The sequence below is a fragment of the Leptodactylus fuscus genome, chromosome 1 (assembly GCF_031893055.1).
Source record: "Leptodactylus fuscus isolate aLepFus1 chromosome 1, aLepFus1.hap2, whole genome shotgun sequence".
NCBI classification, from domain to species: Eukaryota; Metazoa; Chordata; class Amphibia; order Anura; family Leptodactylidae; genus Leptodactylus; species Leptodactylus fuscus.
This window is the reverse complement of record NC_134265.1, coordinates 332,453,436-332,470,977: the sequence shown is the minus strand read 5'-3', so window position 1 is coordinate 332,470,977 and position 17,542 is coordinate 332,453,436. Positions and strand designations below refer to the sequence as shown.

The following is a 17,542-nucleotide window of genomic DNA, read 5'->3' as shown; positions in this document are numbered from 1 at the left end:
TTTTTGGGGGGGGGGGGGGGGGTGTTTTTATTAGTTTTTTTCATGTCATGAAAATTAAAAACCGATCAACATTTTCAATATGTCCTACTATTGGTCACTAAAAAGAGCGTCGTCCCCTGTGCACTGTGTCAATGTATCACACAGTAAACGGATTTGTAGTTGCTAAAGGACCTTTCATGACATCATCGATAGTCCTTAAGCAATCCCAGGGACTCTCCAGCTCTATGCATAAAGCCATTATGGCTGCTGCAGCTATTTGTTACATATTAGTTGCGGATTAAAGGCTTCTAGTGTGTGTGTGTGTGTGTGCAGAGCTGTATGTGTTACTACATTTGCTTAAGGACTAGAGATGAGCGAGTACTATTCGAAACGGCCGTTTCGAATAGCACACACCCATAGGAATGAATGGAAGCACCCATTCATTCCTTTGGGTGCGTACTATTCGAAACAGTAGTTTCGAATAATACTCGCTCATCACTATTAAGGACCTATGCTGGCCTCATTAAAAGGTCCCTGTTATAGGCATTTATCCGCAGGGCTAGGGAGAAGTGCCGAATCATTGGGTCCCCCCGTGATCAAGAGGATGAGGGAATCCTCTGAAAGCCTCCTTGAGAATGTGACCACACTCCGTTCACTTCTATGGGGTTGGGGGCCCTGCCAGAGATTACAGTCCCGACAGCCACATAGATATACCATATATACTCGAGTATAAGCCGTTTTTAAGCACAGTTTTTGTGCTGAAAAGCCCCCCTCGGCTTATACTCGAGTCAATAAGTTTTCCCAGTTTTTGTGGTAAAATTAGGGGCCTTGGCTTATATTCGGGTCAGCTTATACTCGAGTATATACAGTAAATGGACCGCTGGTCATTTAAGTGCACTGGCGTTCTATTCACAAGGAATCTTTTAGGGTTGTTTTGATCCCTCATCCTCCTATCACTGTGATCTCTAACCAGTGGTATTTCAACTGAGGCAGTAGTAGTGTGTGTGTGTGTGTATATGTGTGTGTGTGTATATGTGTGTGTGTGTATATGTGTGTGTAATGTAGATTGTGGATCAGCATACAGAGGATTTGCCCAGTATTTGTAGAGTCTTGATCCATAGACATGTCATTGGATATTTGTTTGAGGGTTCCAGTTTCTAAAGTATTTGCCCCCTTTTGTTTTCCAGTAGCGTGAGACTGGACGACTACTTGAAGTTCTGTACAGAGGTTGAAACAGTTGAGCACAATGAAGCAAGTTCCTCATATCATTCCTAACCCCGCTGTGAAGCCCTCAAACTCGGAAGTGAGCCGCGAGTGCTCGGTTTTCCTGGGCAGAGCTCAGATTTCCACTGCCATACAGGAGGGTGTAATACAGAAGCTGAATGGCCACGATGCATTGCCTTTCCTCCCCACGGACAAACTGAAGGATCTGACGTCTCGGGTATTCAACGGGGAATCAGGAGCTCAAGAAGCCAAAGTGCGTATTGACGCCCAAGAAATTCAAGGCATCGAGACCCCACCCAACACAACGCCAACCAAGAACGGATCCCCAGAAATAAAACTCAAAATCACCAAGACCTACATGAATGGAAAACCCCTCTTCGAATCTTCAATATGTGGTGAACAAGGAGAAGAAGCTCCCAAACCCCAGGAAACTGAGATCAAAGGGAAAAGGGGAAGGAAACGGAAAAGTATAAAGTTTGAGCCTAATGAAGATAATAAACCGAGCGAGGAAACTCCAGAGAAGTCGAGCTCTGCCGAAACCCATCATGAGAAGGTAATAATGCAACTATTGTGAAATCTAGTCTGCATTGCTCAACTAAGCCCTTAGTACTTGTAATGTGGTATATGTGTGTCCTTTATGATAGGGCTGAATATTGCAGTGGTGGGGTGGCAGACAACCGTACCTACATGTGAATTTACCCCTAATCAGAGGTTGTTTGCAAATTGATTAAAGAGGACATTTCACCACCTCTGCCAAGTCCATCTCTGTACCATATAACAGGCACCGCTCCACTGATTCCAGTACAGCTGGAATTTTTTTCTCTAGCCCCCACCGTTCCTGAGCAATCAGTGTTGTTTGTTTCAGCACCCGATATGGTGATTAGACTCTCCACAGTCAGATGGGCGGTCCTTGGTTTGAGTGGATAGTCTGGTACCGCCTACCTGACAGTGGAGAGTATAACTGGCATACTGGGCACTGAAACTAACAGCATTGATTGCTCAGGAATGGTGGGGCTAGAGATAAAATACCAGCTGTGCTGGAATCAGTGGAGCGACACCTGCTATATGATGTAGAGAGATGGACTTGGCGAAGGTCTTGTCACAATGGTGTGGTTAAAACGGGTATCGCCTGAAACTTCAGACTAGTACTGATTATGACTTGTATCAGGGCTCGTTCACATCAGCGTTGTGGTGTCCGTACTGCAGGTTTCCGTTTCCTGCCTAAAACAGAGGCAGGAGACGGAAACCTGCAGGAGTCTCTCTCACCCATTCATTTGAATGGGTGAGAGAGGTGAGCGGCGGTGAGCGTTTTACGCTCTCCGCCGCAAAACCGGGTTTTATAATCCGGACACAGAGTCGGACATGCAGTACTCTGTGTCCGGATAAAAAAATCCGGTTTCGCGGCGGAGAGCCTAAAACGCTCACCACTGCTCACAGCCGGACCCGGTCTGAGCTTTCCGACTTCTGGCATGCAGAAGACGGAAAGAAGAACGCAGGTGTGAACCTAGCGTCAGTATGACAATCCGTTTTACCTCGATCCTGATTAATGAGCAATTATTTTAGGACACTCCTCTTTTTACATGTCACTGAATATTGGTTTTAGTCACTGATACATCAGCAATGCTGACATGGGTAGCAGATGGTTAGTGACATAAGCTTTAGCCAATGGGATGACCTGGATACAGTATAATTGTGCTCTGCCCCCCTTGACGTGACTGGGCTGTGAACAGGCCGTGTGACGTCATATAGCCCATGAGCTCATGGAGGGCTGCTGCCGCACCAAACTACTGATCCTTATGGGTCCTGCGTGTTGAATCGCCACTGATCTTCAACTGATGATCCAGGCTAATGAATAAATTATCACTTGATAACTCAGACATCCCCTTTAACAATCCGTTAGGTAACCCTGTGGTCTTGTAGTAAGACTGCACCTCGGCATGTTCATGTTTGTCGAATTGTGGTTTGGAGAACGTTGGAAGAATGAAAGATTGCATTGCGATATTGATGGCCTATTCTTGTATTGATATGTCACTGTGGTACCTCATTCTGCTGGATTCATTATTAACTAGAGATGAGCGAACACTATTCGGCATAGCCGTTTCGAATAGCGCGCTCCCATAGAAATGAATGGAAGCGGCCGGCACACAGACTTTGCCGGAAGCCAGTTGCTTAAATCCCCCCGCGTGCCGGCTACGTCCATTCATCTCTATGGGAGCGTGCTATTCGGAACGGCTGTTTCGAATAGCGTTCGCTCATCTCTATTATTAACCATTGTGAGGTTATCCAACAGGCAGCAGTCACTGTGTATGAGCCTGCCGGAGATGCCCATACTGTACATGCCAGTATCATACATATGACTAACCATCTCTCCAGCCATGTGCCGTCCAGTCCGATACCTGTGAGGTTTTTATATAATATTTAAGCCATTGCTGACTTGGATTTCTTTGCTGTCTGAGGCGGTTACACTTGATGTAAATTCTGCCAAAGCTTCGCACTGTGATAGTAGATGCTTTACATATGGTATGTCGGTGTATTGTGGGGAATTATTTACAAGGTTTGTACCTAATCCAGTAGGTACTTCTGAATGTGCTTGGTCAGAAATACCCACTGGGGTCTGCAGACTCCACACCTTAGACTGGGAAAATTAATGGAAAAATAACCCAAACCAAACCTAATTACTGATGTGATTTTATTACAACCTTCGGTCTATGTGCAGTTCTCTTTGGACCGAACACGTCTGTACCGAAACTGGTATTATTATACTCTGTAGTCTCTTCAGACCCCCAGGGGAGGGGGCCAAATATAACAAACAGTGTTACTCCCCTCCCCCGGGATCCAGTGAGACTCCCTCTCCTCCTTAGGTCTTCGGCCTGATGTCCAGGACCCTGTGTTACGAAGCTTGTGTTTTATGTGTCACATGGTGAGTCTAAAGGCCAAATTAACATGGAGTTGTGCCTGACTCTAGACTACAATGACCATCTCGGTTCAGACGTGTTTGGTGTAAACCGCCGGCGAACGTCGTAAGGTTTTCCCAACAAATACTCACAGGATTTACGGGGGCCTGAGCAAATTGGAGGATGATCATCTAAACAGACTGCCAAAAATATCCACCCCGGCCGCTCTATTTTTGCGGCATTTTCATCTCCGATCATCGGCAGAACCGGACTTCTCAGCTGATGGAAGTCGACCATGTGCGGGAGCTTCAGACGTGTTTGCCTTCGCTTTAAAATTTCTTCAGAAACTATTGCTTGACCTAACCCATGCCGGCAGACTATGGGCACCCAAGTGTCATGGCTTCTGTTATACTAGTCAATGACTACTGTGCTGGTCCTGAGCTCAGAAAGGCGTCCCCTAGTGGATATAATGGCAAAAGCAAGTACATTCTGTATTACACTATTAGCCCCTAACCAATCCCATTGGCTTTAATGACATCATTGCAATGCCGGCCATTTTGTCAGACTGTGCTACTCTTGCCATCCAAAATACTGGAAAGTCCAATGAGAACCAATAAAGTCGAGGAGAGCAGCGTTAAAGGGGCGTGCATGTCTATGATATAGGTTGCTGTGGCTGCCTCACTACTTACCAAGCACAGTGCCAGATATTGTGTAGTGGCTGTGCTTGGTACTACAGCACGGCCATGTGACCAATGGACATAATGTCGCTAGTCTGAAAAGAGGCATTAGAGCTCAACATCATAGTCCTGGATAACCCCTTTAACCCCCTAACAGTTACGTTAAAATTGCTGAAACCCTCATGAAAATGACACTATCCCCCACCCCCACCCCATTATAGCTCATCCCCTTTGCTTTCTAGATCCTCCATGCAGATTTTTGCCTCTGGTTGTTTTCTCTGCAGCCTCTAGGGGTAACAAATGATGTGACAGATATTTCCCGCCTGGGGGACATCCTGCTTGTCCTATAGACATACAGTTGTCAGCAGATCCCGTGCCCGGTCATTTTCAGTCTATGGTTAGGATAACTTCGTTTTTTTCAGGGCCAAATATGGGAGGATGTGTTTGTAAAATAGGACGTTCACTAAAACCTCAATGTGAGAGGAACAAACGTGAGAACCCGTGGGCAATCGTCTGGTCGTGTCATGTGACCAGGGGACCTAATGGGGCGTAGAGACAGGAGTTGTTCTAATGGGATCATCCTAAAATGGACGTGGCCTTATTTATTGGATGCTTTTGTGTAGTGCACACGTCATTGCCAGTCTGTGTGAATGTTGTATAATTTATGCTGAAAACTGGCCAGACATGGTGAGGAGGCGCCGAGCGCTGTTATCTTATGGCAGTCCCATAGAGTTGTATAGTGTGGCAGCCGCACGCTCCTGAACACCATAGACCCGCATGCATGGTGTCCCATTGCTCAGACACACATTCCCTATCACATAGATGGGTGAGACATATCAATTTTAGGGCAACCTCTTTAAGATGTGCTAAATGTTTCACATAATCTGGGATCTTTGACTATACAGATTTTGTTTTCTTCCCATAGGCGGCTTCAGATTTAGACACCTCCGACCTCCAAGCACACGAAGAAACAAAATTCTCAGTTGGAGATCTAGTGTGGTCCAAAGTGTCCGGATATCCATGGTGGCCGTGTATGGTGACCTCCGACCCTGTTCTGCACAGCCACACCAAGATAAAAGGTACATTGCATGTGGCACTGATATACTATAACAGATTGTGACTGTATCTGCCGGTATCTCTTATAGGTTGCCACCTCCCTGCTAAGAAAAGTGGGGAGACCAGATTTCCCTGTTGGTGGCGCTATAGAGGCATGTTTTTCACTTCTGGGGAGATAATGTGGCCGTCCTCCTAATCTGTGTATGCCGTGCACACTGTTATCTACTCCCCAGGTGACATTTAGGGGAACAGGATAGGGGATGAGGTGCAGGTGACTCGGGGGCCCCCACCAAACAGGAGAACATGAACTGTTTGTGACCCATTCAAATGGTTGGATGGTGTGGGCACCGCTGCACACGGTCCTTGCCATTGGGAATAGCTGAGCACTGTTCTTCATTGATCTCCGGTTCTACCATTAAAATGAATAAACCATGTGCGGGTTTCCTGACCACCACTCAATTCGGAATTGGTGACAGAATTCCACTCCCTTTCCTGATTCATGAAGGCCTGAGCCACATAGACCCCCACAAATCTGCAAGTTGAAACCTTTTATGGGAGTCTTTCTTCCCACTAATTCTGTTCTAAGTGTAGACAAAAACTCACAGCTGTGTCTTGTATGTCCCACAATGACTTGTATGTCAATTTTGCATATTTTGTTGTCTTTTAGGGCAAAAAAAGAGCATCCGCCAATACCATGTGCAGTTTTTTGGCAATGCACCTGAAAGAGCTTGGATATTTGAGAAGAGTTTAGTGCCCTTCAAGGGAGAACACGAGTATGATCACCTGTGCCAGGAGAGCGCAAAACAAGCGCCCAAAGCTGAAAAACTCAAGGTACGTACCTCTGCACGAGCCGATTACTGCCGCTACTAGGAGGTGTTCACTTGTAGGAATTAGACGCTGATTTGGGGGTGGATTTGACCCCCACTCCCCCAAACCAGCGGCAGATTGTGCTCAGATTTGCTCATCCATTGTTTTTGAAGGCAGATATTGCAGCAGGACATGGAAAAACGTAAGTGTCCTGCTCAATCTTACCATGGCTGATATAGCTGCAGTCTGTGACTTGAGAAGAGGAATCTGAGGCGCTTGTCTGTCTCGAATTCCGCTTCATTTCACGCGGTGTGAATGGGAGCTGAGCTGCAGTAACCTGGCACTACACAGTGTAAGGAGCTGACTGCTTACAGCTCTGTCCACCATGCAGCTCTGGAGGCTGGGGCTTCTGATATCAGCGAACCTATCCTTCAGATAGGCTCTCCCCACAGATTATCAATATCTAAATCCCCCTCCCCCCCAAAAAAAATCCTTTAATGCCTATTTTATTTTTCTCTGTGCAGATTCTAAAACCCATAACTGGTAAACTTAAAACCCAATGGGACATTGGTATCGAACAAGCTAAAGAAGCCATATCCATGTCCAGAGAGGAGAGGAAGGATAAATTTACGTTCATATACATCAAGGACCGTCCCCATCTTAATCCTAAAGTAGGTGGGGAAGCAGATATCCCTGTGGAGCCCTATGAGGAAGATGAAGAGGATGAGCCGCCCGAGAGCCCCAAGAAAGATGATGAAGTGCCCAGCAAGAGGAGGAGGGTCTCCAGGCAATCATCTTCTAGCTGTCAAGACACTGACCCCGATTGGAAAACCACTACTGCAAGCTCAGAGCCGAAAGGTGGCATGACGTCACCGACCCAGAAACGGAAGTCTGGAGGGCACAGCGCGAGAGGCCGAAAGGGAGATGCCGTGAACCAGTTCCTGGTATTTTGTCAGAAGCACAAAGATGAGGTTGGTCATCCACATTTTGCCTATTAGTTACAGATGTCTTACAGAGGTGCACTTCATGACCTAGAGGGGCCCAGCATCTTAATACAGTAGTCCTAGGATCTGGTATACCCTCAGCACTCCAGCTATTGTCCATCCTCATCTCCCAGCATGCTCTCCTCCTACAGAAGTGAATGGAGCATATTGGGGGTTGTAGAATCAGAACAGTTGGAGTGCCTAAAGTAGCTAAACTCTGCAGAGCGACACTGAAACACATTAATGTAAGATCACATTCACACATCAATGCTATGTACATCAAACTTGTATGGGAACACGATGGTCTGTAGGCGCGCCATGTGCTGCTTGCTACACGGGAAATCCTTGACTTGGACTTTTTAAGGTGGTCTATAGTCTGACTATGGAACATGGTGCACAGCCATGTTAGTCTGATTCTTACTGCTGTAAAGAGGAGCCTGTATTTGTCTGACATGACACAATCCTCCAGATTCCTCTTCCTGGTGGTCAGAGCTGGAAGTGCAGAGGATGTAAAGATCTCGCCAATGTAGAGTTGAGCACACGTCATAAATGGCATAATCCTCTAGAAACTGGCAATGCCAGCTCTAACTGGATTTGAGGGATTATATATTGGTAATCGTAATGAGAAATGCCTGTGTTTAACCAGTTTAAGGCTGAGGCCCCATGTTGCTGAAACTTAGCTTTTTTGGGGGCAGAATTTGTAGCGGTTTTTTTTTTTTTGTTTTTTTTTAGGCCACAGTTAGGAGTGGAATGAGAAGTTAGGAGAAGTATAACAACTGCCTACATAGTTCCCATTCCTTTTATATATGTTTTTAGCTTTGGCTCAAAACGAAACAAATTTTGCACCATAAAAAAATCTGCGTTTCAGCAACGTGCAGATGCTTTAGCCTAAAGGGGAGTTCTGAGACATCTCTTTTATTATTTTACACCGCTGCTAGTGGGCCAATAAACATAACAAACACACTCCTCTCTCCAGCGGTGGCAGGCCTTTGTGTACGGCTCCCCCTGCTGTTCGGCTGTAGCAGTCACCAGTCTACGGTGACCTTTTCGTGTACTGTCTATGATGTCACCGCTGAGGTCTGTTATTGGCTGCAGTGGTCCCCTTGCACAGATGTGACCTCACTGGTGACCTCAGCCCAGGGTCCTGTATTGCCTCTCACTTAGTAGCCGCGTATGGGGCTGTGTAAAATGCAGAGAGGGGAAGTTACTTACTGAGTGAGAGGCAGAAACCGCTCTCAATACAGAAGCAAAGGGAAGAATGAGATGCAGGATTTCACAGATAAGAGGCAAAATGTGTTCAGAAAGTATATGACAAAATGTATTAAAAATGCAGTTCGATATACCGCTAGAAAGCAGACAGTGCGCAGAAATCAGTTATGTGCCCTAGGGCTGGAAATATCGGTGCCGTTAGTTTCGGCATCGATCTCTGCCCAACGTCCGTAAGGCATTCCTGACAGTCTAGCTGGCCTGTGAGGAACACCGACCCATCTGATCGTACTTGTCCATAGCCCTGTACTGTCAGAGCGGCCGTTCCTTGGCACCCAGTGATGACGCTGAGTCTTGAGGAACACTCTGTCCCCCCACCCCCATTACAAGTCTATCGAAGCCCAGCTAGACTGTCAGGAATGCACTTCTGACAGTAGGCCGAAACTGTGCCGAAACTAACAGCACCGATATCTGCAGCCCCGGGGCACATAACGGGAGAGCAGACAGTGTGTTGAATTCGGCTTTCTAGCGATTTATATAACCGCATGTGCAGGAGGACATGAAAGGCCCTCTTTACTGACACACATACTGCCAGACAAATCAAAAGTTGTCTGAAAGCTTCGTTATAGCGCGTATTGAAGCATTGTTGTCCCTGTGAGACCGTTCACGCTTTTCTCTCCCCATAGGTAATAAGCGAACATCCCGACGCTTCCAGCGAAGAGATCGAAGAGTTACTCGAGTCGCAATGGAACATGCTCAGCGATAAACAAAAAGCCCGCTATAATACAAAGTTTGCCATAATCACCTCGCCCAAATCTGAAGAAGACTCTGGTAAACCTGATACTGCACTGTACTCTAAAGCGTATAAATAGCTTTCATGATGCTTTTAAATGGGAGCAAACCTTTCTACTAATCCCTTTTACTATATATCTAGCCCATTGTTTTGTATGTTACACGTAGACGCAGTTACATATCCTCCTATGTTTTACGTATAACACAGATGTAGAGAGTCTATTTTGTAGCAATGATAAAAAAAAAAAAAAAGAAAAATGAAAAAACCGCCAGCTTACCTGGTTTACGTTTGACCGCCATGTTGGAAGCGTCTCCCCACTAGCGATCAGTCTGACAGCATATTGAATGCAGAGTGTTGTCGCTAGTCAATTCCTCATAATTTTTTTTTTTTTTTTTTTTTTTTTTACTAAGGGCTCATTCACGCACGTTGCAGTTTTTGCCGCAGTTTTCCAAAAACCGCAACCTGTGAATAGACCCCCCCCCATACGTTCTGCATTGATGCAATAATAGTGTCGATATAATGTGTACACCCAGTATCTGCAGCTACATACCCCCCCTACTGTTCTATCGCTTCTGTCCGCTGCAATCGCTGCTTATGTTCGGTGTACACCAGCTCTTTATTTAAAGGTGAAGTGCAATGGCTTTTCAGAATACATTTATTAAAGGGGTGGTTTTATGTGAAAATGTATATTTGTCTGTGGATAAAAAGAATCAACCTACATTCCCTAGAAAAGTGATGGCGAACCTTTTAGAAACCGAGTGCCCAAACTGCAACCCAAAACCCAATAATTTATCACAAAGTGCCAACACGAGAATTTCACCTTAATAATGTGCGGATCCACAATTGCACACAAATTACAGAGCTGCAAAATATGGTCACACAAATGGGGCTTTATAGAGCTTTCTGCTCCACTGTGACCCCCACACAGTCCAATCTGCTTCACCGTGACCCCCACACAGTCCAATCTGCTCCACTGTGACCCCCACATAGTACAATCTGCTCCACTGTGACCCCCACACAGTCCAATCTGCTTCACAGTGACCCCCACATAGTACAATCTACTCCATAGTGGCCCCCACACAGTACAATTTTCTCCACGGTGGCCCCCACACAGTATAATCTGTTCCACAGATGGGTGCCCAAAGAGAGGGCTCTGAGTGCCACCTCCGGCACCCGTGCCATAGGTTCGCCATCACGGCCCTAGAACATAACTCGGTGCAGTTCCTCTGTTGTTATGCCTGGAAATATATAACAAATTTGGGTGCTCTATATCCATACTGACTCCAGGAGGAACAGCACAGTATAGAGTTCTGACAAAAAAATGCTTCAAAATTATTTCCTAAGGAAAGGTTTTACTAAAATAGACATGTCCTCTTTAAAGGGAATGTCCATGTTTATGGCACCACGCCTGTTCACAGGTTGTTTGTGGTATTGCAGTTCAGCCCCAGTCACTTCCGTGTCTCATACATTGCCCATGTAGATGTATGGCACTGCTGCGGTAAGAGGGGAGTGGGATATCGTTCGCTATTGAACTCCAGTCCTAGTAGTTTCCAAAATAACTTGCAAATTCTGACAAAGGAGGGACCCAGCTTTGTTAAAGTGGTCGTCCGGGTTAGAAGACACCGTTTCTAAATTCCCAATTATGCGATATCAGGACCTGCATCTATTGGGCAACACCACTGATAGCCGAGTCCAAGGCTCGCGGCATAACCTCATATCTCGGCACAACCCCTTTAAGGTTCTTTTGTGACTTGCAGGGATTGTCCAAAAACTTTTCATCCTTAGACGAATATACATTTCTGATGAAACAATGGAAACCCCCCCCCAGACGTGCAACTACAGTATACAATTCTGGAACAGAAGCTGCTGAATAGGACAAAGTTTACGTGTATGAACACTTACAGGGTTTACCCACTACAGACCCCTCCATAGGCCATACAAATCTATGAGGTGACCCCCCCCCTAGACTTCACATGTGTGCAGCAGATCAGTTCTTTATGGCAGACCCCATTTAGTGTTCTATATACGATGGCTGTCCTCGCGTAAGCTTTACCTCTGCGTATTGCAGTCAGAGGTCAAGCAGCGAGTCTGTGAGTTTAGGCTATAAAATGCTGCTATAGGGAAACCCTAATCTGAAATGCGACTGTAGTGCCCATATTCTAGTCCAGGCAGAGTATGCAGAATAGCTCTCCTTCTGAAGGAAGAAACCGTCCCTCTGACTTACAGGGTAGACACTTAAAGGTGGCGCTAATGGTCAGACAAGACCCAAGCATCATACACCGGCCTTACCGATGGCCCCGTCACTCCAGCCCCCCCTTAGCCTAGGCCTCCTCCACTCCCATCACTGGAGCACTGCGTTGTCTTATGGAAAAATTGGCTACCGGTTAGACGGGGGAAACAATCCAAAAAAACAAAACCCTTCTGTATCCTTCAAGGTACAACTCCGAAGATCGCAGGGGAAGCCAAGCGCAATGTATACCAAGAGCTGCCAGAGAGGAGATCAAGATCAAGAAGTAATTGAAATTCACGTTCGCTCATTTCTGATATTCGCTCCAGAATTTTATCTTTTTATTAACGAAGCAAAAACCCACAACTGCATGTAATCTTTTTGCTGAGTTTGGTTAACCCCGCTTTGTCATGCAGCGTTTATATCAATATATATATATATATATCTCTCCTGCCAACTTAGACTCGGCCCCTTGTGTCCTGTCCAGGAGCTGCTGCAGACTCTTGGCGCGCTCCTTACTGTCCTACGGCTTCCTTATGAAGAGACTGCTTGTAAATATCTTTTTATTGTGGTTCTGACCCCCCCCCCCCCCCATCCCCCTCCCACTTCGTTGTGCAGTCACACATTGTATCGGCACAGTGGTCCTCCTAATATTAATGGTAATCCTCCTTCATCCTAATAAACAAGTCATTTCATCTGTTTTTCTACATGGAGTAACTATAGTGGTGTTGCAACTTGCTAGCCGTGTCAGAGATACCAAGTTCCTTCTCATTCTCATTTCTTGTGTGCGGGGCACCCACTTCCGGTGTATTATCCGAGTCGCATGTTACCGAGTCATGCTAACACAGTGACGATGGAAGGAAAACTGTGATTATTTATATGCTGTGCATCCTATGCTTTCAGTTTCTTAAGGTAAATGGGTGACATTAGCCAGCAATAAATAAAACAATTGACCTTTTACTTGGCGTTGGTTAAGTCCTGTCTTTGTGCGCACTACACATACATACCGGCAAGCGTCACGACTTGCTACAGATATAGCGGGGAAATCCGAGAAAAATAAGGAAAAACCACAGCACTGGATGGAATTCCAGGACGTGGGCAGGGAAATGGGCGCCGTATTTTGTCTGCCTTTACCTGGACTGAATCGGACGCCCTGCATCGTAGCGGACTATGATATAGGATAGGACTGTAGATCCACGGAGTCCAGACTCCATAGAGGCCTACAATGCAGGGGGGCTGGATCTTTGCACTAGATACAATGCAGGCAATATATGGTCAGGACTGTATTTGCCCATGTGGAGTAAAACCGCACCTTTATACATTGCTAAGGCTGTACCATACCCTCCATACACCTCCGATTTCATGGTGCCATGTAACATCACTTATTGCATTAAAGTATTTTCTAGGGCGTAATGTGTCCTACTCCGTATATGGCACCATACAGAATACAGAGCCTTAGGATTTTTGGTTTCTTAAATTCAGAATGCTGTGGTTTTTCCTTTACGTGTTAAATGCCTTTCCTTTACATTTATGGCACATTGATAGAGTACGCCATTTAATGTATGATCCAGGTAATCCCATTGATGTTGGGGCTACGTTGCCTTGTGCCCCTACAGCTGCAGGTTATACTCTATGGGCAGCCCTGGTTCCTCCCTAGTAAAGTCAAGCACAACCACCAGTAACCAAAGAACCACGTCACCGACATTTGGTGGGGGCCCAGTAGTTTGACCCCATTGGATCATACATTGTTGGCATTTCTTATCAATTTGGGAAGGAGGGACTCTTAAAAAAAAAAAAAAAAAAGAGAGAACCAGTCACCGCTCTTGACAGATCGCTTGCATTCTCCACAAGATAACAATTCTGGAGCATCTCCCCGTTCCTCTGTTATTCATCTTACAAATTTACAGATAAATTGACAATTAGGTGTTACCAGTCCCCTGGTCAAAGGGCCGTGCCAATAGGAGACCGTCAGCTCAACACCCAGTTGTCAATTCATTCATAAATAAAATTTCCAGGAGGCATAACAGAGGAACAGCACAATACATAATGGATGAAAGTATTCAGTAAGATGTCAGGAGGGTGACGGGTCCTCACTAAGCTTGGATCTGACCACTGGGACTGCTTTGCCCTCATCTGCACCCACATGTGCTGCTGTCTCTTATAATATGGCCTAATGCAATAGAAATGTGAACCGAAATGTTATATAAGGGCTGGAGAGGCGAGCGATCTTATTCCTGGGTTTTTTCATACACGTTTCACAACCTCCCCCTAAAGGTAGATTGCATGGAAATACACGAAACCACATAGAGGCAGATGGCAAAGACCCCGATGAGGAAGCGGCTCCTAGGAAGAGGCTCAGGACCCAAACGCAAAAGGTAACGTCTTTCCATGTGTCGTAGTCTTCTACTAACCAAGTAGCCGAGGCCTAGATCTAACCCTGCAGCAGAGGAAGCCTGAACATAGACAACTCTGTAGTAAATGTGAACATGATGGTCGTACAGAACAACTTCTCCATTGGCTCAGTGTACACAGGCGCGCTGCATTCAACACATAAGGGCGACCTTTGAAATTTGCTTAATGCAAACCGTGTCAGTGTACAGGGCTTACCCTGATGAAAGACTGATTGGCCGCAGGTCACACACACATATACACACACATACACGTGTACACTCTCCAGGCATTACTAGCTACATGTCACATTGTCATAGAATCGGATCTCTTCTCTATTTGCATCCAAAGCAGCTGCGAGCATCATGTCACCTACTTGGCTTTCTCCTGTAAGCTCCCACAATCCACTGCACTCCTAACCAGAAATACAAGGAATTCTGCTAAGCTTTGAATGTAAACGGAGGGCAAAATATGATGGAAATAAACAAATAGAAATGTGAATTGTCCCTGTACATAAGTTTCTAACTTGTATTCTTGCTCCTGACACAGACCCATTTCTTTCCCAGATTCTGCTCTATGGATGGACATGTCACAAACGTTTGTAAATGATCAATGTATATGGGCAGAGAAAGGCATTAAAGGGGTTGTACATGGCCAATTTCTTCCAAAACATAGCGCCACATTGGCCCACTGGTTGTGAGTGGTATTGCAGCTCGGCTCCAGTGAAGGAAGAGAAAGCAGTGTTTGCAATACCAGACACAATTCGTGGCCCGCTGGGGTGCAGCTATGTTTACAAGGTGACATCATTTGACTTATACAAATTGTAGACGCAGCAGACCAGTCTTATATTGCAGTCATGTCTTTCCTCCACCTCGCTGGGATACATATAGAAGGAAGGGAGACTGCAGGATAAGACTATACAGGGATTGCTGGCTCTTGATATGGAGCTGCATGATGGGAGAATGATATACTGTGTGTGTGTGTGTGTGTGTGTATATATATATATATATATATATATATATATATATATATATATATATATATAATTTTTTTTTTTTTTTTTTTTTTTTTATCTGGTGTATTTGCAAAAGTGGACATGCCCTTTAAATGGATGCACATACATAGCATGCAGCACACCTCCTGTCCTGGTCATACAGCCATGGCACTGACCGGGGCATTGACAAAATACAAAGGCTGAAAGACACTGATGACGATTCCTTGTAGAGCTTTTCCCTAGACTGATCAATCCCCTGAAGCCCACGGTGCCACTGTAAGGAGTATATGACGTGCATAGTGGGCACACGGGGAAACTCTTATCAAGAGTGGTGCAATGGGATGCCAATGGCTGATGCCACTCTCTGCCATATGCTTGGTGGCGGCTTCCTGCATCGGTTTTGTTAAATGTTTCCAGACACTAAAATAAAAGCTGTCTCCCTGACCGATAGAAGGTACACGGCTGACTAAGTTTAATGCACATCTGTCCGGGACCTATAATCCTCTCCAGATGTGCGTCTTCTAGGAGACTTCTTAAGGCTGCGGAAAAGATGTGTTTTTTGAGCCAAAGCCAAAACTGTGGGAAATATATAGGAAGGACTTGTGCTTGTCCCTTTCTCTAAATCCCCTCTTGGAAAATAAAATATAATAATAATGATCAGCATTTCCGCCATGTGCGACTTCAGCCTAAAGGGTTCTAATTTTGTTATTGTTTTTGGAAAAAATACTCCTGATAAACGGCGCCTCCACTAATCATGGACCGTGCCTGGTATTACAGCTGCCTTCACTAGGTTTTGCTGTTCTATCACGTGTGGGCTGTGTTCCCTTTTTATATATTCTCTATGATATATTTTTTTTCCCCCTCTGCAGTAATGAAGCATGAATGAGACGATCGATCGGCTCCCGACACCCGAGTCCAGTTCTGCCATATTTTTTTTGTCTGTACATGATGCTGCAGACGTAGTGCGTCATATCACTTCCTGTTTTCTCATGGCATGCGTAGCTTTCTGCGAGGGGCTGCTCTCCTGCAGGCTTTCCACTAGATGGCAGCCAAGGCCAGGTCTTCTGTATACTCTGAGTATATTCCTATATTGCCCTCCTTCGCCTCTCATTTACATGTAATAAACCTCCTGTGTGTATTCAGTTCACGTACGTTTTAATGATACCGTAATACACTCGCTGGCCGATGAGGAGTAATCTCTCGGGAACTGTCTGCTTCAGAGAAATGCGCAATTTCTGAGATTTTTCCTTTTGTTGATTTTATCTTTTCTTTTTTTTCTTCCTCACTTCTAGCAAGTGGAAGTCAGTAATGAAAAGTCCTCCAAGCACTGCAGAGGCCGAGAAAGCGCCCCTGTTAAGCCCCAGACAGGTAACATGTCTTACATTCATTTATTCTGCTTATATAGCGCCAACCTATTCCGATGTGGTCACCCGTCACGGTCCCGTTATAGACCTTACATTCCACATTCCCTATCCATAGGTCTGGAAACTGGAGTACCCGGAGGAAACCCACACCAATAGGGAAGGAGCCTTGACAATACAAACTCCAGTTTTTAACAGCAATTTACAGTTAAAGGGATATTCCCAGCACATTTCTGATCATTTACGCCAGTTGTAACTGCTGGCATACATTTCAGTGCAGGGGCACGTCCCGGCATAGGGTCCCCTTTGCATCCCCATCAATAAAGTGCGTACTCCGTTGAGGCAGGAGATATGAAAACTGGCATCGAAAACTCCAGTCTTTATCAATCTGACCCACTGACTTTAGTGAATCTGTGCTGTATACTGCATAGCGGATCTCCAGATACTCGGAGGACTTCATTGGCAATCACCAAGTCCTATCCTACCAATATGTCCTCACATCTTGTGATCTGAATATCCCTTTAAAGGGGATGTTTCATGACGGGCAGCCCCTTTTAATATACAGTAGTGCCGGTCTAGCTCCCGAATCTGCCAGCAAACAGCTGACGTTGCCAAGGGTGGATACTGTCGGCCTCTCATTTCCCTTGCAGCTGCCTCTTCAGGGGTAATGTAGTATTACATGTGTCCATTCAGGGAAACCTCAGCAAATAAAGAAGCGTTTATCCAGCGTGTGAAGAGACAATAACCTGGCCTATGCCGGATACATAAACGCTTCTTTATTTGCATCATTTGCAAATACCACGGTTTCCCGGAATAGATAAATGTTGGAGCAGAATCCTACCATCGAGCACCTGCTTGATCATACGGAGTGCCAACCACTTTCTGCATAGTAGTATTACATGCGGGCATAGCTCTGGCTCCTAAAAATATAATTCATAAAATGATATATATTT

General features: G+C 45.5%; 1 protein-coding gene across 1 annotated transcript in view; it reads left to right on the top strand.

Annotated features, from left to right (window-relative positions):
- NSD2 (nuclear receptor binding SET domain protein 2) overlaps positions 1-17,542 on the top strand; it is a 45,057-nt gene that overhangs the window by 12,273 nt on the left and 15,242 nt on the right. The window contains exons 2-9 of the mRNA XM_075261111.1: positions 1,167-1,756; positions 5,700-5,853; positions 6,498-6,661; positions 7,162-7,608; positions 9,513-9,657; positions 12,055-12,132; positions 14,121-14,221; positions 16,521-16,596. Coding sequence (XP_075117212.1) covers positions 1,226-1,756; positions 5,700-5,853; positions 6,498-6,661; positions 7,162-7,608; positions 9,513-9,657; positions 12,055-12,132; positions 14,121-14,221; positions 16,521-16,596 — 1,696 coding nt within the window. The 5' untranslated portion in view covers positions 1,167-1,225. The remainder of the gene's footprint in view (positions 1-1,166; positions 1,757-5,699; positions 5,854-6,497; positions 6,662-7,161; positions 7,609-9,512; positions 9,658-12,054; positions 12,133-14,120; positions 14,222-16,520; positions 16,597-17,542) is intronic.